The sequence below is a fragment of the Giraffa tippelskirchi genome, chromosome 10 (assembly GCF_054371585.1).
Source record: "Giraffa tippelskirchi isolate mGirTip1 chromosome 10, T2T-mGirTip1v1.2.pri, whole genome shotgun sequence".
Taxonomy (NCBI): Eukaryota; Metazoa; Chordata; class Mammalia; order Artiodactyla; family Giraffidae; genus Giraffa; species Giraffa tippelskirchi.
Window position 1 is genome coordinate 82,089,295 of NC_137284.1, and position 27,108 is coordinate 82,116,402.

Below are 27,108 nucleotides of genomic sequence, written 5' to 3' on the forward strand. Positions count from 1 at the left end.
TTGAAGTTTTTGTACAAACAAGGATGTGCCTACTGAAAGAACAGCCATTGTCATTTCACATTTGCTGCAAGCATATAGAGTGAAATCACTAAAAGTAATAGCAAAAAGTCATTTCATCATAAATATTTAATAATAGTCTTCTTGTGATCTTAAGCCTGTTCAGACTAGATTTTTGAGTCTTATATAATAAATGAGGCAGGTATATGTACTGGGCAGGTATATAATCAATAACCTTTGAGAAAATGGCCATAGAAGGAGAAAGTCAAAATTAGACCTTTTAGGGCATTTCCTCTATCTAGAAAGTCAAAATAAAGTAGACTGAATTTTTTTCAAATTCTGACATTTAGATAAGAGGGATAAGACTCTGATCCTTTTTTTTTTTTTTTTTTTAAATTTCTACAGGGACATAATAGACTTAAAGGCAAGTATAAGCATTACCAGGGACATGATGTCTCAGAATTTAAGGAGGCTTTTTCTAGAGTTGATCTGTTGTTGTTTAGTCACTAAGTTGTGTCTGACTCTTTGCAACCCTATGGACTGTAGCTCACCAGGCTCCTCTGTCCATGGGATTTCCCAGGCAAAGAATACTGGAATGGATTGCCATTTCCTTCTCTAGAGGATCTTCCCAGCCCAGGGATTGAACCCACATCTCCTTCATTGGCAGGTGGCTTCTTTAGCATTTAGCCATGAAGGAAGCCTGTAGAGTTGGTCCATTAGTCCTCTATTTAGTTCAGAAATGTTAATTTCTGTGAATTTCTCTTGGAAGGTTTGAGACAGATAATGCACATTGATTTGATATTCCCTTCCGCCAACACTAGATCAAGATGAAGCAATCAGATCCATTCAGAAGGGATCTCATTCCAAGGGCAGAGATCCAGATCTGTATTTAATCACTCCTACTAGTTTTGTTATAAGTTGAGTTCCCCCAGAGGCCAACTGAGATGAAAATTAGCTTGTAGAGTATTGGCAATGGAGAGTTTCTTGGGATCAACACAAGTGAGGGCATCACTAAGGAAGTAGCATTAGACAAAGGGAGAAATAATCTCTGATGCAGTCCGAACAAAAGCCTCAGCTGACAGGCCATGCTGATAAGGTAGCAAACATTTCAATATTTTCTAGTATGAGTGATAATACCATTTTTCAGCTTCGTTTATCTTGTAAAAGAGAATATCCCTTTTCTCCCCATCTCATACATTCACCATTACCATTTGTGTTATCTCTTAGAAAAATAAAACTCTGATCATATTTCTTCTGGCAATTTATAGACTTCTGGCAGTTCTCAATTTCCAAGGAACTTGCATAAACTTCAGGATTCTGTTGACTTCTAAGTCCTTCCCATCCATATCTACCCTGTTTCCAGTCTCCTTTTTACCTACTCTTCCTTGTTCCCTCACTAGCATTTTGCTTTCTGTTTGCCTCTTTCTCTTTCTTTTACTCTAACTACCATGTTAGTTCTTTCCAAAATAATTCAAGTTTTGTACTTTGCTACAATTTCCTGAAATTGCCATTCACTTTCTTGCTCATCTCACTCTTCATTTTTGAAGGCATCTATCTAATTTTACTCTTTTACCGCATCCTGTTCTCCAAGGGTTCCTCATCCTCAGGAGACATAACTATCTTTGTGTTTACTAGAGCATTTTATATATTTGTTGTTGTTGTTCAGTCGCTCAATCATGTCCAACTCTGCAGCCCCATGGACTGCAGCATGCCAGGCTTCCCTGTCCTTCACCATCTCCTGGCGCTTGCTCAAACTCATGTCCATTGAGTTGGTGATGCTATCCAACTTTCTCATCCTCTGTCATCCTGTTCTCCTCCTGCCTTCAAACTTTCCCAGCATCAGGGTCTTTTCTAGTGAGTTGGCTCTTCGCATCAGTGGCCGAAGTATTAGAGCTTCAGCTTCAGCATCAGTCCTTCCAATGATGTTTCAGGAGTGATTTCCTTAAGGATTGACTGGTTTCATCTCCTTGCAGTCCAAGCAACTCTCAAGAGTCTTCTCCAACACTACAGTTTAAAAAGCATCCCTTCTTTGGTGCTTAACCTTCTTTATGTTCCAGCTCTCCCATCCATACATGACTACTGGAAAAACCATAGCTTTGACTATACAGAGGTTTGTCAGCAAAGTGATGTCTGATTTTTAATACACTGTCTAGGTTTGTCATAGCTTTTGTTCCAAGCAGCAAGCGTCTTTTAATTTCATGATTGTAGTCACCATCTGCAGTGATTTTGCAGTCCAAGAAAATGAGGTCTGTCACTGTTTCCATTGTTTACCCATCTATTTGCCATGAAGTGATGAGACCAGATACCATGATCTTAGTTTTTCAAATGTTGAGTTTTAAGCTAGCTTTTTCACTCTCCTCTTTCATCTTCATTAAGAGACTCTTTTGTTCCTCTTCGCTTTCTGCCATAAGGACAGTGTCATCTGCATATCTGAGGTTATTGATGTTTCTCCCAGCAATCTTGATACCAGTTTGTGCTTCATCCAGACTGGCATGTCCCATGATGTACTCTGCATATAATTTAGATAGGCAGGGTTACAATATACAGCCTTGACGTACTCCTTTCCCAATTTTGAACCAATCTGTCATGCCATGTCCAGTTCTAACTGTTGGCTTTTTACCTGCATAAAGGTTTTGCAAGAGACAGGTTGGGTAATCTGGTATTCCTATCTCTTTAAGAATTCTCCACAGTTTGTTGTCACCCACACAGTGTCAAATGTCCTATGTGATAAAGCTATTATCATCCATTTGTGTAATTATATCCCCCTTTTAGTAATACACTCCTTGAGTGGAGGAACTGTTTTACATGCACTTCTGATTCTCCTTTAAACATTGTACAGTGTGTTACTTATAAAGAATACTAAATAACGTTTCCTCATTTTTTTTTTTGAGTTGGTAATTTTGTTATCTTCTTTTGAGTGTGAGACCAGTATATTACTCTTTACTCAATTAGTGTGCTTTCAGCTTAAAAGACACCTTACTTGGGCTGGTTAAAAAAAATAAGAAGACTTATTAAATTGTAGAATAAGAATGTCTAGAGTTTGAGTGTCTATATAAAAGGTAATAGCATCTACTTAGAATAATATGAACGATCCGGTTCCTTCTGTGTCTTCTGTCTGCCATCACTGGTGTTGGCATTATCCTTAGGTTTGTAGAAAGGTGTCTGTAGCAGTTTCATGGGCCACATCTGGACAACGGAATACAAAGGAATAAAAAGCCACTACTTACTATGTCTCATTCTTAGGAGCAAGGAAACCTTTTAAAGAATTCCCCCTTGCATCTCCTTGGCCTAACCAAGTCAATTCTAAATCTTATACTTGAAAGAGGGTTGGGGAAACTATGATTTTCTTACACCAGTCAGCTGCTTTAGATGGAAGAAGCGTTCACAAATCAGTCACTTTACAGACATGGAGGAGAAAACAAGTTTTCTGAAAAAAATAATTTTCTTAGGGGACTTTTTCTTATTATTAACATAGATTTCCTGAGGCAAACATGAAACTTTTTTCAGATAATCAAAAAAGACTGTGTATTTTCTCTTTGGAGGAAGTTATAAAGATTAGCTGGTTCTACAAGGAAATTATCTGAAAGGATTTATTTTTCTTTCAGGAGATATCTTGGAAAATATTCACTGCAAGTAAAAATCCTTGAAATAATTTATTTTTCTCCACACTGTATGGTAAAAAATGAAGAACCTGCTAACCTTTACAAATACTTCTCTTGCTTATGTAAAGGTTCATTTGCCTCTATAAAACTTCTCTATGATTATTTAATCTAAGTTTTTAAAATCTAATGTGCTGCAGGTTTTTTTCAAATCTGCTTATATCTTGTAAGTTTTTTCCCTTTAATATTGTTAACTGTTGTTCAGGTGATACTGTCAGTCGGGAATACGTTACAATTTAACTCAGAGAATTAAAGGCTATATCATTATTGTGTAGCACTAGTTTTTTGCATTATACACTAAATATTTAATGTACAGATAACATATTTTTAACAAATCAAGTAAGTAGACTAACTTAAGAATCCTTGGAAATATTACCTAACAGAATTATATCTAAACTAATTTTGCCTTGATTGATTTGGGGTTGAAACCTGTTATATGCATTTGTAGAAGTAAAACTTGGAATAATTTTTAGTAACTGAACTTTGAATAATTTTTTTCTTTTGACCTTCTACCTAAGTCAGTTTTTTTTTAATCTTTTTCATAGAAAACTTTGAGTGTCTATTATTGGTGCTAAGAACGTGGTATGAATGCACGCTAAGTCGCTTCTATCATGTCTGACTCTTTGCGACCCTGTGGACTGTAGCCATAGGATGGGAAAACATGTTTGAGAAATGGGGTAGAAAAAAAAATCATTTCTTCCCTCCACATGTACACTTCTCATGTGTGCATGCTAAGTTGCTTCAGTCATGCTGGACTTTGTGATCCTATGGACTGTAAGCCCACCAGGCTGCTCTGTCCATGGGGTTCTCTAGGCAAGAATACTGGAGTGGGTTGCCATGCCCTCTTCCTGGGGGTCTTCCCAACCCAGGAATCAAACCTTCCTCTCTTAATATATGCATTGGCAGCTGGGTTCTTTACCACTACCGCCACCTGTGGCTTCAGTTAAACTAGATTTCCCTGCCCTTATAACCCTTAACCTATCTCATCTCTAGAGTCAGAGGAATTTTAATATAGTCCTTGAAAAAGGTGGTCAACTGCAGACAGACATTTATATCCATTTATCATTCATTTATAAGTGATGCATGAAAAACCTGTTCAGTGTAGACATCACAATAATGAAAGTGTTTGACAGTTGTACTATATGGTTTAAGGACCCATGGCTTCTAAACAAATTATCCTAAACTACACAGTATCTGTCACTTTGACTACAAGTGAACATTCTCCACCTCAGCCAGCCTTAAGTAGTCCTAGCAATAATTCATGTAAAATCCAGAGCTCTCTCTATGTAAACTTTAGCAGTAATATATACAAGCTAAAAGTCTCTCACTCTTTCTTCTCACTCTTTCTTTTTAATGGAATCATAGTTGACAGTAAAAAAAAAAAATCCAATACTCTGTTTGGTTATGTTATTTAGTTGGTTTCTTGACTTAATGAATTGTTGGGATCCTTCTATCTGAAAATGTAACTCATTTTAGAAGCAATTCAAACCAAACTTGGGTAGAGTTAGTCTCTAAACCGGGATGTAAGCCAAAAGGTCACAAAGGGAATGATTTATTAAACTAAGTACTGCTTTTGTATCTATTAATGAAGCATTTTTTTTGGGGGGGGTTTTCTTTTGTTTTCTTTTTTTTCAAGTAGGCTATAGAGGCTGATGAATAGACCAATGAGAAACAAGCTTACTCTGAAACTACAGTTATTTATTTTACCTACTAATCTAACAGCAACCGTTATGTCAACTCATGGAGCATAATAATAAACAACTTTATTGTACCTCCCACAGTCCATTTCAATCTTCCCTGTGGGACTCGGTTTTATCCCTGGAGCTGTCTAACTTCAGCAGACCCCATGGCTTTCCAGGTTACTCTTGGGTAGTACAGACAATTGTTATCCAGCAATTAAAGGTCCATTCTCATATAACAGAGCATTCAACCTCATTTAAAATTCTCCCTGTTTGGGCATGCCATGGGAGGGAGGGCAGGCTCTCGAGCAGGGAGAAATTTAGAGGCTTCTTCACTCCTAACCCTACTTAGCGCCCCTCCTCTTTTGTGAGCTGTTACACTCAGCGTCTGACCCTCTAGTGTCATACCAGGAGGAGGGGAGAGGAAAGGGGTTCAGGGAAGTACCTTTTGCCATCACCAGAGAGACCCCGCTTCTCATCTGTCTGGCCTTGTCAGACGTTAAAGGGTGACTTTTCTTTCATAAGCACCATTGTGAGTTTCTGGAATGTCCTCTTTCTGGAGTTCCTTCTCTTGTAGTTCTCTGGATACACGTGACTGTATTTCTGCTCTAACCAGTGTGTCCTGATTCTTTATCCTGAAGCAGGTTGCAGTTCCATCAGGTGTTAACTTCTAAAGTCTTTTCGATCTATAGTCTTGAATAGGATCTAAGGGGACCCCATACCCTCCCATTTTTGCATGAGCATGGCTCCCACCTGTCCCCTAAGAAACTGTCATGTGTATTTTCCTGGACACACTCTGGAATTTCAGGTTGATATCAGTATGGCCCCTGAGCCTGGCATCTGCTTCTGCTGCAACCTGTCAGTCTCTCTCTCATTCTTTACGCGTTCATCCACAATGTCCCAAGCAGCATGTTTAACAGCTAGTGCATCTTCAGTCATGTTCAACTCTTTGTGACCCTATGGACTGTAACTTGCCAGTCTCTTCTGTCCATGGGATTCTTCAGGCAAGAATACTGGAGTGGTTTACTGTTTCCTCCTCCAGGGGGTCTTCCAGACCCAAGGATTGAACCTGTGTCTCTTATGTCTCCTGCATTGACTGGTAGATTCTGTACCACTAATGCCACCTGAAGCCCCTAGTGCACTTTGAGGTGCCATCAAAGCTGATTCCCTGGCATCTACTCCTCACCCTGAGGCTTGTAAGACACATGATACAACTATCTCAGAGAAAACATCCTTCTCAAGGGAAAAGAAAGAGCTTTCTAATCTCCAGGATCCAACTATTTTATACCTTGAACATAGATGGTCTATATGATTCTTGGCCACCTACTTTGAAGATTTTTGCATCCTGAGCTAACATGTCATTTTCAATTTTTTCTCAGCTAAAATTTCTTTTTTAACATCTTGCTCTACTGTCTAAGTCATAAAATGAGCTTTCAAAAGAATGTTGCTTTACCTCCAAATGAAACAGGCAAGCTCATTGTATATCATTCCTGATGTATACACTCTAGAATCATAGGAATAATGGAGAATGTCAGTATCCTTATTAGAATTTACATTTTGGATAGTAATAGCCTTATTCAAAACATTTGCTGTTTTACATCTTGTTTTCCATGTTTTTCAATGGTATTTCTGTTGGGTTCTACCAAAGCTAAGCCGTAACTGAGAAGCTAGTAAATGAAAGTGTAGGACATGCAATGATTCATTTTTAAATAATCTAAACATTAATCTTCAAATAGTTTACTTTCCTTTTGAGACAGTACTTATCTTTTCCCCTTGTTATTTAATTAATTAAAAATATTTTATCTTGAAACTGACATGTGTAAAAATTAAATGCTGTACATAAAATGTTTGAAGAATTCCTATGCTATCTAATCAAATTTGAAGATTGTTAACTCAGCCCCAACAAAAACCTATTAGCTAAATTTAAAGGGTTGAAGGCAGAAGCAGTTTAATACTTAAACATTTTTTTTTATGTTTAAGATAGTTGATGTTTGTTTTTAATGTAAAAAGCACTAAATATGTTTCTGGCAGAACAGAAGGAACTTTTCCTGTGGGTTTTAAAATGAGAAAGCAGTATATCAAAGCAATATAAATTTTATAGCCTACCTAAGAGGACTCCATATTTTTATGGAATAACTTGAGACAGTTTCATTTCACCTTGCTAAAGTTAGATCCCCACAGTTATGAACTTTAGATTCTTTCAGTTATTTAACCAAAAAAAAATTACAACTATTTAAAAGGAAACGTTGGATAAAGATAAAACCGTTAAAAGCTAGAACTCAGACACTAAGAAGCTTGACTTTCTTTTTTAGCTTATTGTTCATAGTCATTCCATGTTTATAAAATGTGACAGTTTTTTCTTTTTCCTAGCAACCGTAATGTAATTTTGTGTTATTTTTTCCTTATTTAACATGAAAACGAGGTATGTAATTACGAAAATTAGATTACTTAAAATTTATCAAACTATGCTCCTGTTTTTAAACACTTTGACTAGAAAAATAATAATTAGTTTATAAATTTAACTACAATAATTTTCAGTAGAATATTTAAACACCCTTTTTGGTGTAGCATGAAAGGAATTTATTTCCCTTTCCTTAGGGAAGCCTAAAACAAGAGGGTTTCTCATACATGGGCATCCTGTACTTGCTTGCTTTATATTGAGTATAAGCAGAAATGCTTTTATAAATCAGAGTGACCTTCTGACTCTATTTCGTTAACTCATTTCATGGCTGAATAAGACATTCTCATCTAATGTGTGCCCCTGGAAGTCTATTATTTAGGGGGAAAGACTCAGAATAAATAACTTCTCATTTAAAATCAAGTCATTGATGAAAGAAAATTGCCACTCTTTTCTTAGTTAATACTTGAAATAAAGAAAATATAAACCTTTGGAAACCATGTGAACATCCCAATAAATTAAGTTTTGGTATAAGGCACCCTGCTTAGTTTCATGGTGATTAATCTGCTCCTATTGCCTGCAGAACACATGCTGTCTAGTCATCACAGAGGTGGAACAATTGCCTCGTTCATGGATGGGCTGGCTCCCCCGCCCGGGTGCTGATGTGCAGGTCCCATCTGGTCACTGTAATGGACTGTCAGGATGTTGTCAGACTGCTCAGACCTCTGCCAGAACTCTGACAAGAACTCTTTCTCTGTCTCCAATTTTACAGGAAACTGTGTAGATCATGTTTCAATAATTTTCAAGTATTTATTCTATATGCGAATCTGTGCCAGGTGCTAAAGAGGTTAGAAAGGAAAAGTGATGTCCCTGGTCACTCAGTATCAGTGATTACTTAACTTTAATGAGTCATATACTTGTTGAAGAAGATAATGGATTCTGTGACTTGTATTCCTTACAAAATTCTGGAATCTATCCACAGTTGTAATTGCACCACAAATTCAAAATTACCAGCCTATTTGTAGATTTTTTAAATTTCCATTTAATTTGTATAATACAAAAGCTAATTCTGCAGATAATGCTAAGATAACAGTTGAAAGCACAGCATTAGCTGCTAACAAGTGGTGCAGTAGAGACTTGAACTCCTGTCTTGCGAGTCCACCACAGTTCATTGCTCTTTATGCCAGGAAAATGTCCCAAGCTTAATCTGCTTGCAGAAAGGGGCGGATGGATGTGATAAACATGAGTGTATTGGAATTCAGAAGTAGACAATAGAATAAAACTAAATGTATTGGTAGAAGAGGCTTTGAGCTGAGTTCTAAAACAGGAAAGGGAAAGACAGTTCTTACCCAAGACTTCATGGGGAAAGTTATGTGCCCAGATTAGACCCAAAACTTAAGAATTGAAACTTCCCCTTCTGTAACAGTGTCTATGCTAGCCATTTTGAGTTCCATGAGCTTCACCGCTGGCCCTCCTGTCTTTATTTCTAGTACTTTGTTCTTTCAGCTTAGGTCTCCTACCTCTCTTATGCCCTGGGAACCCAGACAGTGGAGTAGTTACTGCTCCCTCGATTGTTCATATCCTTGTATCATACAGCATTTAGAATGGCATTTTCCCAATTTTTTTACAACCATTCAAAAACTTGACTCCTGTTCTTTAACAGAGATGGCCTCTTGAATTTTTAAGACTGAAATTTTGTCTTTAATTAGATTTTATGAACAAGTTGTAACTTCCTCTTAGTATTCCATTCAATTGTTTTAACATCTCTGAATTAGGCCAAAGGGCATTTCACTGACCTTGCACTTGCTAACTTGAGTCAATTAAATTGTTTCTCCAAAGATGAAACAAACAGCAGATATAATTAGCATTCCTTAGGATGTTGTTATAAGGCCTTATCATTATTTGAATGTTTCTGTAACTTGCCTAGGATTAAATAATTAAAAATAAAGTGCCTAACATTTCACCTTACTAAGTGATAACTCTTAATAACTTATATAGCTTATAAATGAAACTGTAATTGTTAGAGACTTTGCAGCACTTTACTGTGAGCTCCTCCTGCCTATTTGTATTCAAAGTGAAGTAAATATACTTCAAAAAAAAGGCAAATCATTTTGGATTTTGGAAAGAGATAAGCAGATATAGTTTGCTTATGATTGTGTACAATTGTGCTCATTTCACATGCTATCGAGGTAATGCTCAAAATCCTTCAAGGTAAGCTTCAGCAGTACATGAACCATGAACTTCCAGATGTACAAGGTAGATTTAGAAAAGTTAGAAGAAACAGATCAAATTGCCAACATCTGTTGGATCATAGAAAAAGCAAGGGAATTCTAGAAAAACATCTACTTCTGTTTCATTGACTACACTAAAGCCTTTGACTGTGGACGACAACAAACTGTGGAAAATTCTTAAATAAATGGGAATACCAGACCACTTTACCAGACCACATTACCTGCCTGAGAAACCAGTATACAGGAAAAGAAGCAACAGTTAGAACCAAACATGGAACATGGATTGGTTCAAAATTGGGAAAGGAGTTCATCAAGGATGTATATTCTCATCCTACTTGTTTAACTTGTATGCAGAGTACATCATGCTAAATGCAAGGCTGGATGAATCACAAACTGGAATCAAGATTGCAGGGAAAAATATCAACAGCCTCAGATATGCAGATGATAGTCTTTTAATGGCAGAAAGCAAAGAGGAGTTAAAGAGCCTCTTGATGAGAATGAAAGAGGAGAGTGGAAAAGCTGGCCTAAAACTGAACATTCAAAAACTAATATCATGGCATCCATTCCCATCACTTCATGGCAAACAGATGGGGGAAAAGTAGAAACAGTGGCAGATTTTATTTTCCTGAGCTCCAAAATCACTGTGGACAGTGACTGCAGCCACAAAATTAAAAGACACTTGCTCCTTGGAAGAAAAGCTATGACAACCCTAGACAGCATATTAAGAAGTAGAGACAACGCTTTGCTGACAAAGGTTCACCTACTCAAAGCTATGGTTTTTCCAGTAGTCCTGTATGGATGTGAGAGTTGGACCATAAAGAAGGCTGATGCCAAAGAATTGATGCTTTTGACCAGTGGTGTTAGAAAATACTCTTGAGATTCCCTTGAACAGCAAGGAGATCAAACCAGTCAATCCTAAAGGAAATCAACCCTAAATATTCATTGGAAGGACTGTTGCTGGGAAAGATTGAGGGCAGGAGGAGAAGGGGGCGACAGGAGAAAAGATAGTTGGATGGCATCACTGACTCAATGGACATGAGTTTGAACAAACTGTGGGACATAGTGAAGGACAGGAAGAGAGGGAAGCCTGGCATGCTGCAGTCCATGGAATTGCAAAGAGTCAGACACAACTCTGTGACTGAACAACAAAGCAAATAAAATCAACATAAGATTAATAGATCATAGGTTGTGTTGTCTCTCTTCTGACTAGTAATATACATTCTGTAAATCTGAAAGAAACACATACATACCTGTTTGTACTTGTGTTTTAAAGAAATATGTAGCCCTTCACAAAGTTACATGTCATCCTTGTGCAGGGAGCATGTTAATCTTTTCTATATCCTTCCAATTTTAGTCTTTCAGTGTCAGGTGAACAACAAAGGGACTCAGCCATACATATACAGGTATTTATCTATTCCCCATCTCCTAACAACTCGATTATTTTCCTTCCTTAGTAAAAATTCTTAAATCACTGCATAGCCTCTGTGCTAAGTTGCTCAGTCACGTCCAACTCTGCAACTCCATGGACCGAGGCTCCTCTGTCCATAGGATTTTCCAGGCAAGAATACTGGAATAGGTTGACATTTGGTGCTGACAAAGTGAGCACTACATATATCTATTTAGAAGTTAGTATCCGATCCTTTCAAGTGTAACAGGCAGAGATGAATCTTTTGAAAGTGACCAATTTCAATTATGAAATACTTTGAAGACAACATAAGCACACTACCATGGTAAGTCAGTAAATTGTTGAATATGGAAACTGACTTATCAGACATACTTGTTTTAAAACATTAACTCATAAATTATCATTTTCAAGTTTAACATTTTATACAGTTATTTACTTCTCTTCTTTCCCACGTAGTTTTCTGTTATTGACTTGATCTCTAAGATAAGCACTCAAATTAAAACCAATTTGCAACCCCTAATTATTTTGTAGTGGTTTAATTAGCAGTTTCACCCTAGGTAATTATGTTGAGAAAAATTCTTGGGCTCATCTGGATCCACAGAAAAGATCTGTTTGATTTCTCATGTCTGCCCTGCACATGGATGGAAAGATCAGCTTTGTACATATTTGAGATCCTTCATGTCTAGGCTCCAAGGTCTGGAAGAGTACTCCCACCAAAATGAGAGCCTTAAGATCTGTGTCTGGTACATCATACAATGTTAGTTAAGAACTAGTGTTCTGTGGGAATATTTCAGGACAACTGAAATAAGGCAGTTATGCAAGTAACATCTCGGCTTCTGGTATGCCTCTTCTTGATAAGTGAAAGAAAAATGTCTGTGGGTAATTTTCTAAAGGAGTAATGACAAGTGCATCAACTTTTAGAAATAAGGGTATGTGTTTTGTTTGCCTTGCACATGCAGCTCTTAATATGGTATGATGTTGCATGTGCAAAGCACCAAAGTGCAAGAGAATATGTATGTCATTTTACTGCTAATAAATTCAGTGAAGGCAGTGAGAGTATTAATAATCACTGCCTTAAAACTTTCCCATTACCTAATGATCAAGAGAGCCTTTTATAGATATTGTGGACTTTGTATCTTCAGTATGAGGTGTGATTTTTGTTTGAGCATGAGGCAGTCTTAAAGTATACTACCTGGGCTACTGAAATAATCTCAAGATATCAGGTACTTCCTGGGCTTTTGTGTAAACCATGCTGATATATGTGAAATACTCTATCTCCAATCAGAATTAAAATCTCTGCCTCTCCCTCTGTGTGTCTGTGAGACTTTCTGTCTGTAGCTCTTTTTTTCTTACAGTTTTGTCCCCTCTGTATCTCCCTACACACACACATATTCAACTTGTTGCATTATATATGTGACTTCAAAAGATAATTGAAAAACAAATACGTTACTTGAACATATTTCTGCCAACTCTATGTAAGAATGTGTGGAAATTTTGTTTCTATGGCTTAATTTTTTTTTTTAATTAGTTTATTTTCAATTTTTTAACTTTACAATATTGTATTTGTTTTGCCATACATTGACATGCATCCACCATGGGTGTACATGTTTTCCCCTTCCAGAACCCCCCTTCCACCTCCCTCCCCATCCCATCCCTCCGGGTCATCCCAGTGAACCAGCCCCGAGCACCCTGTATCATGCATTGAACCTGGACTGGCAGTTTGTTTCATATATGATAATTTACATGCTTCCATGCCATTCTCCCATATCATCCTGCCCTCCCCCTCTCCCACTGCTACTGCTAAGTCGCTTCAGTCGTGTCCGACTCTGTGCAACCCCATAGATGTCAGCCCACCGGGCTCCGCCGTCCCTGGGATTCTCCAGGCAAGAATACTGGAGTGGGTTGCCATTTCCTTCTCCAGTGCATGAAAGGGAAAAGTGAAAGTGAAGTCGCTCCGTCGTGTCTGACTCTTAGCGACCCCACGGACTGTGGCCTACCAGGCTCCTCCGTCCATGGGATTTTCCAGGCAAGAGTACTGGAGTGGGGTGCCATTGCCCTCTCCCACAGAGTCCATAATACTGTTCTATTTATCTATGTCTCTTTTGATGTCTCGCATACAGAGTTATCTTTACCGATTAACTAAATACCATATATATGTGTTAGTATACTGTGTTGGTGTTTTTCTTTCTGGCTTACTTCACTCTGTATAATAGGCTCCAGTTTCATCCACCTCATTAGAACTGATTCGAATGTATTGTTTTTAATGGCTGAGTAATATTCCATTGTGTATATGTACCACAGCTTCCTTATCCATTCATCTGCTGATGGGCATCTAGGCTGCTTCCATGTCCTGGCTATTATAAACAGTGCTACGATGAACACTGGGGTACACGTGTCTCTTTCAAGTCTGGTTTCCTCAGTGTGTATGTCCAGCAGTGGGATTGCTGGGTCATATGGCAGTTCTATTTCCAGTTTTTTGAGGAATCTCCACACTGTTCTCCATAGTGTCTGTACTAGTTTGCATTCCCACCAACAGTGTAAGAGGGTTCCTTTTTCTCCACACCCTCTCCAGCATTTATTGCTTGTAGTCTTTTGGATAGCCGCCATTCTGACGGGCGTGAAATGGTACCTCATTGTGGTTTTTATTTGCATTTCTCTAATAATGAGTGATGTTGAGCATCTTTTCATGTGTTTGTTAGCCATCTGTATGTCTTCTTTGGAGAAGTGTCTGTTTAGTTCTTTGGCCCACTTTTTGATTGGGTCGTTTATTTTTCTGGAATTGAGCTACAGGAGTTGCTTGTATATTTTTGAGATTAACTGTTTGTTGCTTCGTTTGCTATTATTTTCTCCCATTCCAAAGGCTGTCTTTTCGCCTTGCTTATAGTTTCCTTTGTTGTGCAAGAGCTTTAATTTTAATTAGGTCCCATTTGTTTATTTTTGCTTTTATTTCCAATATTCTGGGAGGTGGGTCATAGAGGATCCTGCTGTGGTTTATGTCGGAGAGTGTTTTGCCTATGTTTTCCTCTAGCAGTATTATAGTTTCTGGTCTTACGTTTAGATCTTTAGTCCATTTTGAGTTTATTTTTGTGTATGGTGTTAGAAAGTGTTCTAGTTTCATTCTTTTACAAGTGGTTGACCAGTTTTCCCAGCACCACTTGTTAAAGACATTGTCTTTTCTCCATTGTATATTCTTGCCTCCTTTGTCAAAGATAAGGTGTCGATAGGTGCGTGGATTTATCTCTGGGCTTTCTATTTTGTTCTATTGATCTATATTTCTGTCCTTGTGCCAGTACCATACTGTCTTGATGACTGTGGCTTTGTAGTAGAGCCTGAAGTCAGGCAGGTTGATTCCTCCAGTTCCATTCTTCTTTCTCAAGATTGCTTTGGCTATTTGAGGTTTTTTGTATTTCTATACAAATTGTGAAATTATTTGTTCTAGTTCTCTGAAGAATACCGTTGGATGCTTGATAGGGATTGCATTGAATCTGTAGATTGCTTTGAGTAGTATACTCATTTTCACTATATTGATTCTTCCGATCCATGAACACGGTATATTTTTCCATCTATTTGTGTCCTCTTTGATTTCTTTCACCAGTGTTTTGTAGTTTTCTATATATAGGTCTTTTGTTTCCTTAGGTAGATATATTCCTAAGTATTTTATTCTTTTTGTTGCGATGGTGAATGTGATTGTTTCCTTAATTTCTCTTTCTGTTTTCTCATTGTTAGTGTATAGGAATGCAAGGGATTTCTGTGTGTTAATTTTATATCCTGCAACTTTACTATATTCGTTGATTAGCTCTAGTAATTTTCTGGTGGAGTCTTTAGGGTTTTCTATGTAGAGGATTATGTCATCTGCAAACAGTGAGAGTTTTACTTCTTCTTTTCCAAACTGGATTCCTTTTATTTCTTTTTCTGCTCTGATTGCTGTGGCCAAAACTTCCAAAACTATGTTGAATAGTAGTGGTGAGAGTGGGCACCCTTGTCTTGTTCCTGATTTTAGGAGAAATGTTTTCAGTTTTTCACCATTTAGGATAATGTTTGCCGTGGGTTTGTCATATATAGCTTTTATTATGTTGAGGTATGTTCCTTCTATCCCTGCTTTTTGGAGGGTTTTTATCATAAATGGATGTTGAATTTTGTCAAGGCTTTCTCTGCATCTATTGAAATAACCATATGGTTTTTATTTTTCAATTTGTTTATGTGATGTATTACATTGATTGATTTGCGGATATTGAAGAATACTTGCATCCCTGGGATAAAGCCCACTTGGTCATGATGTATGATCTTTTTAATATGTTGTTGGATTCTGTTTGCTAGGATTTTGTTAAGGATTTTTGCATCTATGTTCATCAGTGATATTGGCCTGTAGTTTTCTTTTTTTGTAGCATCTTTGTCAGGTTTTGGTATTAGGGTGATGGTGGCCTCATAGAATGAGTTTGGAAGTTTACCTTCCTCTGCAATTTTGTGGAAGAGTTTGAGTAGGATAGGTGTTAGCTCTTCTCTAAATTTTTGGTAGAATTCAGCTGTGAAGCCATCTGGTCCTGGGCTTTTGTTTGCTGGAAGATTTCTAATTACAGTTTCAATTTCCATGCTTGTGATGGGTCTGTTGAGATTTTCTATTTCTTCCTGGTTCAGTTTTGGGAAGTCATACTTTTCTAAGAATTTATCCATTTCTTCCAAGTTGTCCAATTTATTTGCATATAGTTGCTGATAATAGTCTGTTACGATCCTTTGTATTTCTGTGTTATCTGTTGTAATCTCTCCATTTTCATTTCTAATTTTGTTGATTTGATTCTTCTCCCTTTGTTTCTTGATGAGTCTGGCTAATGGCTTGTCAATTTTATTTATGTTCTCAAAGAACCAGCTTTTGGCTTTGTTGATTTTTATATTGAATTACATGAAATTTTGCTGCTTTATACTGGAGGAGGGCACGGCAACCCACTCCAGTATTCTTGCCTGGAGAATCCCCATGGACAGAGGAGCCTGGAGGACTATAGTCCATGGGGTCGCCAAGAGTTGGACATGACTGAGCAACTGAGCACAGCACAGTACATGGTTTATCAACAAGGGATCAAAGGGAATATTTAAAAAAAACCCACCTTATTCTAATGACTAGGTAGCAAGTAAAAGAAATTTTCACCATAAATGATAATTAAAATGATTGCTTTTAAATATTGGCACAACTTCAGTGATCTTTTTTTCCTTTTAAGTAAATGTTTAGAGTCTGGAAGATAATCAGATATCTCCTAGATTGTTATTCTTAAGATAATTCTATTTGTGATTCCTAAATTCTTGACAGCAGTATGTCAAAATAAGCCAATATAATCTCAACAACTTTATTTTTATGGCTTGAATGTTTCCTTAAGAAGTAAAATTGTCTTTATGATACTATCTTAGAATTCCTGTGGAATAACAATAATGACATAAGGATAATTTCTGTTTTTAACAGGTTTTAGACTTTATGGGATTGAAGGTGAATCATGAAAAGTGAGATAACAGTTTGAGGAAAAATTCTTCTTTGTAAGCAGACATTAGAAGATTTATTAATATTGGTTTTTGAAGCCCAACAAATTTTCAGTGCTTGAATATCCTTGTATAGCATTTACCCACTAATCATAAACTCAATTCTTGAAAGCTTGTCATTTTAGTATTAATTGCTTCATTTACTAGGGTGACATAATTCAGTTTAAAATTGTATGACTTAAAGTTAATAACTCAAAATGTACAACAAAACCATTTAAACATCTTTTAAAATTTGTGCACCTTTTCAAAGAGAAAAAAGAATCTTCAATTACTATATTATTGTCAAGTCTTTAAGACACAATTAGAGTTGAAACTATTAAACTAAACTAAACTATTACATTAGAGTTGAAACTATAAGATCAAGTAATTTAAAACAATGGCTCAGAAGTCAGGACTGGTAGGGACTTTTTTCCCACATAGTGCTTCTAGGGCTCCCTGAGCATCCTGGCCCCATCCTCCGTGCTCCCTTCTCCCTAGGTTTACATCTTTGGTGGAAATGCCATTACCCTGTTTACAGAACTGTCTTCCCAACTCATTTCCACTTACCACATATACAGAAGCCCTTTCATAGTTGTGTGTTTAATGAGCAAATGAGTAATGAACAGTAAGTAATCTGTGCTAACCTTGGAACTTTGATTTAGACTTCAAAAATTATAAAAAAAAAAAAAAGATTGCTTTTACATTTTGTCAATCTTTAGATAACTCCTTTTTGAAGCTCCTATAAATATATTAAAAATCAATTTTAGAAACATCATTTATCTCATAATTTACTTCAACTCAAGCACCCAGTACATTGGTTTAAGGTAAAAGCAAGAACCCAGTGATGTTCTTTTTCTTTTTTTTTTAAGTCACACTTAATATGAAAAACTCCTGTATTTCCTTTTTTTTTTTTTATTGTATAGTACTAATACCAGTAAGCTATTCAAGTCTGAACAAATCTACAAATATTTATTATAAATTTATCTCTGAAATATGATTAAATCTGACCATCATATAAAACAGAAAAGAGCAAGATCTGACATACTGAAAGGATTCAAAGAAATATTAATCTAGATTAGAGACCAAACAAAATGAGCTAGTGATTAAACAAGTGCTGTGGATATGCATTCCGTGTACCATTTATTTTTATTCCAATGATACAAAGTTATCCTTTGTAAAATCACTGTTACACAAAAAAATCAGCAAATATAGCTTTGCAGTATTGAAAAATGAAAGAATTCTTGAGATTGCACAAAGTGAATATATGTAACAATACTGAACTATATGCTTAAAATAACTAAGGTGATACATTTGATGTTATGCATATTTTATTACAATTAAAAATAATAATAATTAATCAGCAAGATAAAAGATGATATCTTGAGCTCATAAGTTCAAATTTGAAGCAAAGTTTCCATAAATTCAAGGTGTTATTTTTAAAGGGGCAAGAAGTACACTCAGTTTAGTGTTTTTGCTGCCAGTAACTAAAAATAAAAATAAACAATAAAATAAAACAACTTGAAGAAACTCTCAAATTTCCTGATAGCTACAGTGTTTATTTTTGCTCTTCATATATTAATTGATTTAGGACTTCTTGACTTCAGGTTGATGAGAGACTGTTGTCTGTCATCTGGATTATGCATGGTGCATTTTGATTCATTTACTAATTTACATAATTAAAAACAGCTAATAAATAAATATCTGAAAACACACCATCCAGAACAAAAGCTAAAATCTGGTTTTTTTACTGGTAATTTAATCTTTGTCTTTTTACTAGTCTTGGATAGCCATCTTTCTGAATCCTGTATTCATCACTCTTCTGCTTTTGTTTTTATGTATTTATTGTATGTACATACATACCTAAAAAGTGCCTTTTATTTTAGTTGTTTTTAACATTATTCTAAGGAGGTTATGCTGTTGGTCATTTTGAGGAATATACTTTTTTCACTAAAACTGAATTGCTGAGGTCCATTTATACTGCTTTTCATTGCTGTAGTCCATTCATATTTTATTGCTGGCTGTTGTTCAAAACCTCAGATGTGCAGATGATACCACTCTAATGGCAGAAAATGAAGAGGAACTAAAGAGCCTCTTGATGAGGGTGAAGTAGCAGAGTGAAAAAAACCAGCTTAAAACTAAATTTTAAAAAAACTAAGATCATGGCATCTGGCGCCATTAATTCATGGCAAATAGAAGGGGGAAAGGTGGAAGTAGTGACAGATTTCCTCTTCTTGGGCTCTAAAATAACTGCAGATGGTGACTGGAACCAATGAAATCAGAAGACGATTGCTTCTTGGCAGGAAAGCTATGACAATCCGAGACAGTGTATTGAAAAGCAGAGCCATTACTCTGTCAACAAAGATCTGAATAATCAAGGCTATGGTCTTCCCAGTGGTTATGTACAGTTGTGAAAGCTGAACTATAAAGAAGGCAAAGCGCCAAAGAATTGATGCCTTCGAGCTATGGTGCCAGAGAAGACTCCTGAGAGTCTCTTGGACAGCAAGGAGATCAAACCAGTCAATCTTAAGGGAAATCAACCTTGAATACTCATTGGAAGGGCTGATGATGAAGCTGAAGCCCCAGTATTTTGGTCATCTGATGTGAACAGTTGACTCATTGGAAAAGTTCCTGATGCTGGGAAAGATTGAGGGCAGAAGGAGAAGAGGGTGTCAGAGGATGAGATGGCTGGATGGCATCATGGATGCAATGGACATGAACTTGGGCAAACTTTGGGAGATGGTGAGGAACAGGGAGGCCTGGCGTGCTGCAGTCCACGGGGTTGCAAAGGGTTGGTTGGACACAACTGGGTGACTGAACAATTGTTCAAAATCACGTGAATGTGTTTTAAACCATTTCTGGACAAATAGCATCTTTAGGTCTTTATTGTGAGCCACATCCATGTTAGCTGGTCACCTGAGCCTGCTGCTGGATCAGCAACCATATCTGTGTACTCTCTTTGGTTAGATTTGTAGTTGTTAAAATATGCTGTAGGACTTCTCTGGTGGTCCAGTGGTTAAGACTCTGGGCTTCCAATGCAGAGGGCTTTGGTTCAATCCGTTGTCAGGGAACTAAGATCCCACATGCCATGTGATGTGGCCAAATTTTCTTTAAAAAATGCTCTAAATAAACAACCTCCTTCATTTAAAAATCACAGTAATTACATCATATACATCTATTCAAAGAATGTAAGTTCTATTCTATGTTCTCTTTGTTCAGAAACATAAAACCCTAATATTTGACTATGAATATAATATCATATAAACATTAATGACTTCTAAATCATTTGTTCAATTCCAGGTTTAACAAGTCTCTTTCAGTGTATTCCTTCAGGATATTTTCCTTTTTCCTCACCTATTAAAATATTTTCTGCTAACATTGGTGGGAAACATAACAAAAGTTTGTCAGGAACTCTTGGAACATATAAGCTACTCAGAGCTTGATTTTCTTGTTTCTTCTTGCCTATAGCTTAACAAAGAGCAATTCTTTCTGTAAGCTAATGGAGTATTACAACAGTTTAGGCTTTATTTTGAAAAACTTCCTGGAAGAACTTCTAAAGTTCACTAAAAACAAGACAAATTATTTGTGGTAAATTCAGGACTGTTCAAGCTGATTAAAAGTGATCAATCAAGGAGCCTACTGCCTTTGTCTGTATGCATTTGCCCAAATAATATTTATTATGTAGTGTTTGAGACCTCCCTCGCCCCTCCCAGTTCAAGGGACAGACTTTGGGTCATGCTTTGGCTCTGTTGCAAACCAGTCTCATGGTCCTCGACTTGCTGTTTAATGACTATATGAAGAAATTTTCTGACACAAAAATGGTGAGAGTATGTATAGCTATTTTAAAGGTCACTGAAAGATTTAAATAAGATAATGCTTATCATCCTATTTTAATGTTTAATTAAATGAAAGGTGTGTCTCAGCTCTATATGTGTTAAATATTATGAACAATTTCACACTGGTCTTTGACTTGGAGTGATAACTTATGCTTGTGACAGAGCTGTTTCTCACACCTCATTGAACATTTATAGTGCACTACCGCTCTGAAAAGAAAACAGGGTAAAAAGAATCTCTTACCTAAAGCAAATGCTAACCTGAAATTCTGTTGAAGTCACAATAAGAAGTTATACCACATGATTTATCTATTATTAAATAAATTTCAAAAGAAATTATAATATTGACATTTAGAAATGCATGTTTCTGCCAGTTTTTTCTTATAATCTTTTTAGAATGATTTTAGAAAATATTTAAATCTCAAAATTGTTAAATCATAGCTAACAACATGCTTTTGGCTTGATACCCACTCTTTAATTTCACACCCTTTCCTAATTAGAATTGTAGGGTGTTTTAAATATTCAGATTCTAACACACCTTGAAATGTTTTACAGATTTATTGGCCTGCTGCAAAGGAACGGGTGGAATTGTGTAAATTAGCCGGGAAAGATGCCAATGTAAGTATGAGACTTTAAAAAATATCTTTGTTAAACTGGTACTGATATGATAGCAAATATTTATATTAAGTTTTATTGAATGAATGGCATTAGTGTATTATTTTTACAACCACACTAATATTCTGTGTAAAATTAATATAGTATAAAATCTACTTTGCCAAAATGAATGACATTATTCTCAGAAATTTAGAAATACTACACTTCCTAAAGTGTTAATTCTGATTGTATTTTCTTCACAAAAAAATACCAAAAATACATCTAAAATATTTAAAAATAAACTATCAGGAAATACTATATTTCTAGAATTGTGTATTTTTATCTAATCTGTGTATTTTGTGAATGCACACAAAATCATCAGTTGTTGTAGCATTACAAACACACACTTGATATTTAATTTTGGGTGAAATTAAACCTACAACTACAAGAATTCTTTCAGAAGTAGGCACTATAGAGATACTAAGAAAGATAAGTTGTCCTATTTGCTCCGCCCAATTGTGTTGCCTGTTTAATCTCCCGTGATGCTAAAGCTTTGACCACCTCTTGTCATCTGAAAGTTCTGATTCAGGTTAGATGCTCTGTATTCTGCCCTGACTTCTTGCACTGTAATGATAGGGAGAATTGCTCTTCTTTGAAAAAATAAGTCACCCCCTGAATATAACTCAAGATGACAAAGTTCCAACTTTGGGCAAAAGCATGGACATCATGAGGCTTCCTTTGCATCATCCTGGAATGTTTCCCCTAACCACTATAACCCAAGAATATTAAACTGAGCAGTGCCCTTATACTTAATAACAGCAAATAGTGTGTATTGTATGAAAGCATAACTAGATTAAAAAATTCTCACTTTAATATTGTGATAAAGGTAAAGCAACATGATATGTTGCTTAATAAATTTAAAGGGAAGCGTAGAAGCCTACCAATCCAAAGTGAAAAATGAAAGTGAAAGTCACTCAGTTGTGTCCAATTCTTTGCGACCCCGTGGACTGTAGCCCACCAGGCTCCTCTGTCTGTGGAATTCTCCAGGCAAGAATACTGGAGTGGGTTGCCATTTCCTTTTCCAGGGGATCTTTCCAACCCAGGGGCTGAACCCAGGTCTTCTACACTGGAGGCAGATTCTTTACCATCTGAGCCAGCAGGGAAGCCTCGTAACAACTGGTTTATTCACTCATTTGTTGATTCATTTACTCAACAAGTATTTATTAAGAGCCTAAATATGTATAGTTATATTCTTGAGTTATATTGATCCATATATCCAACTATGGATCAAAATATTTCAAAAAAGAAATTCCAGACATTCTCAAAAAACAAACTTGAATTTACTGCCTTCTGGCAACTTTTATATAGTGTGTACATTGTATTTACAATTGTTTGTATTATATTTACAATTGTTTATGTATCATTTACATAGTATTAAGTATTAAAAGTAATAAAGAGATAAAGTATATGGGAAGATATGTAGAGGTTTTTCTGCCAATTTATATAAAGGACTTGAGCATCTTCAGATTTTGATATCTGTCAGAGTTTTGGAGCCAATGCCCTGAGGATACTGAAGGATGATTGTCCTGCAAAACAAAATAATCAAAACAAAAGAAAGAAACTTTTGGTTATGCCCGATTTTGTATTCAATCGGTGTTAAATGTGATCTTTTCAGGCACCTAGTGTTAGCAGAAATATATCAGGGGCTGTTTGTTTCAAATGCAACAGGAAAACGTTTTTATATTTATTTTACTAGAAATGAAAGAGATTAAACTAATTTAGAATATATTCTTCCTCTTATGTCTCTAATCTCTTCACCCAGTTCAGTGTCAGGTACCCTGGGAGCAGGTGCCCAGGTCTGAAAGACCAACAGTACTTTTTTGAACTCATGGGGAAAATAGATGCTTTGGTTATGATTTTTCAAAATTATTTTGTTGCATAACAATAAAAGCCTATCATAAACAGTGTGAACATCTTAATGTTTTGTATTTCACTAGTATTGAGTGTCTGATGAAGAGGCAAGAAGGAAAAGGCTGTTTTAAATGTACTGCAATGAAATAGTGTCAGTTTTCCCATGGAATAGATAAGGGATAGGCTCTCAAGGTCAGACAATCAGTGGTTTTAATTGTATCAGTGTTCTTATTTCAGTATGTTCACTAATTCCAGTTACATAGTAACTCAGTTGCCCCTCTTATTAAGTTAAAGCAAAGAGTGATAAACTTTTTTGAAGGTAGTGTCCTAGACAGCACATAAGAACCAGTATATGGAATCTATTCTTCCAATTCAATTGTATTTGAGAGCTGATAGTCACTTCATGGCAACCCACTCCAGTACTCTTGCCTGGAAAATCCCATGGACGGAGGAGCCTGGTGGGCTGCAGTCCATGGGGTCGCTAGGAGTCGGACACAGCTGAGCGACTTCCCTTTCATTTTTCACTTTAATGCATTGGAGAAGGAAAATGGCAATCCACTCCAGTGTTCTTGCCTGGAGAATCCCAGGGACGGGGGAGCCTGGTGGGCTGCCGTCTATGGGGTCACACAGAGTCGGACACGACTGAAGCGACTTAGCAGCAGCAGCAGCAGTCACCTCTAACACTTACTGTTAATTTAGGATTAGAGGTTGGGGGAGCTTTTCTCTTTTTACTGAAGTCTGTAAAGTTTGCTGTTGAAGTATTTATGAGTAATAAAAGTATCTGTCTCCTTTTTTCATTTGTCCCTTTAAAATAATATTATATTTTAGAGTTACTAAGAATAGGTAACATATTTATAGTACTTACCATGTTCCAGGAACTGCTTTCAATGCTTTATACCTATAATCTTGATTAATCCTTAAAACAATATATTAGATTTTATTATTATTCCTCATTTTCCAAATGAGAAGACTGAGACCAGAACAATTAACTGACTTGCCCAATATTACGTATTCAGTAAATAGTGAAGCCAGGAATTAAATCCAGAAGGCTTGCCCCACAACCTGTGCTCTTATGAAATACTATAATCTACACATCAAGATTTGAGTTTTATGTGTAAGGTCTACAAACTGAATCCCTCAAACCATTTCTCTCTTCACTATCACCATAACACAGATCCTCATTTTACATCATTACACAGATTTTGGTCAACAGAAAACTGAGATAGTGTGTGGTTTTATTTTCATCTCTTACTACCTTTGGCGTTACCCTCTCTCTCCTGTCTCTAGTAATTTTTACCTACTTCCCAAGAGTGTATTGAGAATTAACAAGTGTTTAGAAAGACTGTCCCTTTACACAAAGGTACTATATAACTGAAAAATAGTGAATTATTTACCATAATGAAAGTTAGCTAGTTGATGTGGGGAGGGGGTGGAAAAACAGGATACAGAAGAGAACTAGTCCTCTTGCTTGAGTACAGTCCCCAGTTTTAATCCAGGGAAGGAAGAGGCGATAGGAAGCTATTTGGCCTATTTTGTTTCTGTTTAGAATATTATTCAACAGAAAGTCACTAGATGGTCCTGCAATAGAACAGTGGGGTAAACAGCTCAGTCCTGGCAAAAGAATGGATGGGGTATGGGCAGCCTGGGCTGTTCATCAGCTTAACTATCAAGGCACACAACCTTGTCAATAGAGACACTGCATAGAGTTAAAGGATCTTCCGTCTCTAAAGTTCTCTGATTACATTTATTTTCCATTTAAAGAACATCTAAAAGTAAAAAAAGTGTTCATTGCAGAAAGTTTGCAAAATATATAGATTCATCTGTAAATATTTCTTTCCCCATGAACATTACCCAGAGATAGCTGGTGACATTTTGATGTTTATTCTCTATCTTATCTATTTACTATTTTTCAGAATGAAATCATTGTATACATAGTCCCTTAAAACATTTTTTTTTCACTTCACAGACTGCCATGAGCATTTTCCCATGTCATTAAATTTCTTTTTATAACACTACTTTTAATAGCTGCACTGCATTCCTTTATATATTATTTCATCAATCCCCTATTGTTAGAATTTTGGTATATATCCAGTTTTTCCTATTGTAAATGATGCCACACATGAAAAACCTTATATATAAATATTGTGAACATCTTCGGTTATTAGGTAGAATTACTGGTCAAAGGATATAAAATATTTTATGCATTGTAAAATGGCCCTCCAGAAAGTTTAAGCTTCTTATACTTCAACTAGCAGTACAAGCTCTTAAGAGGGTATATTTCCCCATACCCTTGCTAATGTTATATACAACATATACTTAATGCTTAATATTAATACATTAATGAATGAAATTAATATATTTAATTTTTGCCAACAAAAACAAAATTATTTTTGTTTTTAACTTGAAATTCATTCATTGCTATAAACACTTAATATCTTATGTATTTGTAAAATTAAGATTTATATTCATATATGATTACTTTGTGTCCCACTCATGTAAAAAATATCCTTTCCTAGTTTTCCTGTTTGGTGTTTAGACTTTTATAGGCACATCTCTCAATTTTTTTCCTTTAATTTTTTTTTTTTTGCCCTTCTACCGTAAGTGGTAGAAATCTGTTAGATATTTCATTTTTGAGAAAAATGTGATATTTGGATTTTCATATACTTATTCTGAAGTGTTGACAACTTATTAAAATGTTTTCAATATTACAAGACCTAAATAGATACCTTTGCAGACTGAATTTTAACAGAGCTCTACCTGACAAACCTAAGATGTACCACAATGATAAGCATGTGGCAAATGATCAAAAAAAATTGAAGATCACAGTATTCTGCAAAATATACTAAACACAAAAACTGATCAGATTCTTAATTATAAGTGTCTTTTCATGTATCACCTTAATAAATTAAAATTAATGATTATAAGTCAGTTATCAGAAACACATATAAAGCTGTATTGGATTTAATTGAACTACATTTAAGATTAAAGACTTACAAGTACTTCTGTTTTGCTAATATTTTTCCAAGTATTAGCGGGAAACAAGTTCTAGATGTTAATACATAGACTAATAGGTATTTGTCTTTTCTCTAAGTATTAAGTTTTATATTTGTTTTATTTATTTAGCTGTATATCTATTTATATATCTGTGTAAGGATGTGTATGGGGCTTCCCTGGTGGCTCAGTCGTAAAGAATCCACCTGCCAATGCAGGAGACGTGGGTTCAAACCCTGGGTTGGAAAGATCCCCTGGAGAAGGAAGTGGCAACCCACTCCAGTGTTCTTGCCCTGGAACTCTCATAATGTAAGGAGCCTGGCAGGCTACGATCCATGGGGTCGCAAAGAGTTAGATAAGGCTTAGCGACTGAACAGCAACAACAAAAAGAAATGTGTATAAAGGTAGATATTGAAACGAGTAATATTACTTGAAAAAAATCAGCAAATCGGTGTGTGTGTGTGCATGCTAAGTCGCTTCAGTCGTGTCCAACTCTGTGCGACGCTAAGGACAGCAGCCTCCCATGAGATTCTTTGTTCATGGGATTTCCCAGGCAAGAATACTGAAGTGCGTTGCCATTTCCTTCTCCATCAGATCTTCCCAACCCATTTATCCAACCTGAGACTCCTGCACTAGCAGGCGGATTCTTTTACCACTGAGCCATTACTACTATGTGTGCATGCGTGCTAAGTTGCTTCAGTCCTGTCTGATTCTGTGCGACCCCATAGACTATAGCCCTCCAGGCTCCTCTGTCCATGGGATTCTCCAGGCAAGAATACTGGAGTGGGTTGCTGTGCCCTTCTCCAGGGATCTTCCTGATTTCTTAAGTCTCCTGCATTGGCAGATAGGTTCTTTACCACTAGTGCCACCTGGGAAGCCCAGAAGGTTGGTACTTGTTTTTAATTCTGTCT

General features: G+C 36.3%; 1 protein-coding gene, 1 long non-coding RNA gene and 1 other non-coding gene across 4 annotated transcripts in view; 1 reads left to right on the plus strand and 2 right to left on the minus strand.

Annotated features, from left to right (window-relative positions):
* Positions 1-27,108, plus strand: part of SEMA3D (semaphorin 3D) — a 217,772-nt gene that overhangs the window by 106,352 nt on the left and 84,312 nt on the right. For both annotated transcript variants that reach the window (XM_081536535.1, XM_081536536.1), the window contains one exon: positions 21,257-21,319. In XM_081536535.1, the coding sequence (XP_081392661.1) occupies positions 21,257-21,319 (63 nt within the window). The remainder of the gene's footprint in view (positions 1-21,256; positions 21,320-27,108) is intronic.
* LOC145524403 (uncharacterized) lies at positions 372-5,928 on the minus strand. Its single transcript, XR_014067485.1, has 3 exons — positions 5,781-5,928; positions 3,071-3,183; positions 372-2,506 (listed from the first exon to the last, which is right to left on the minus strand). It is a non-coding gene; the product is annotated as an uncharacterized LOC145524403 (long non-coding RNA).
* LOC145524909 (U6 spliceosomal RNA) lies at positions 11,236-11,340 on the minus strand. The gene has a single exon (XR_014067943.1). It is a non-coding gene; the product is annotated as a U6 spliceosomal RNA (small nuclear RNA).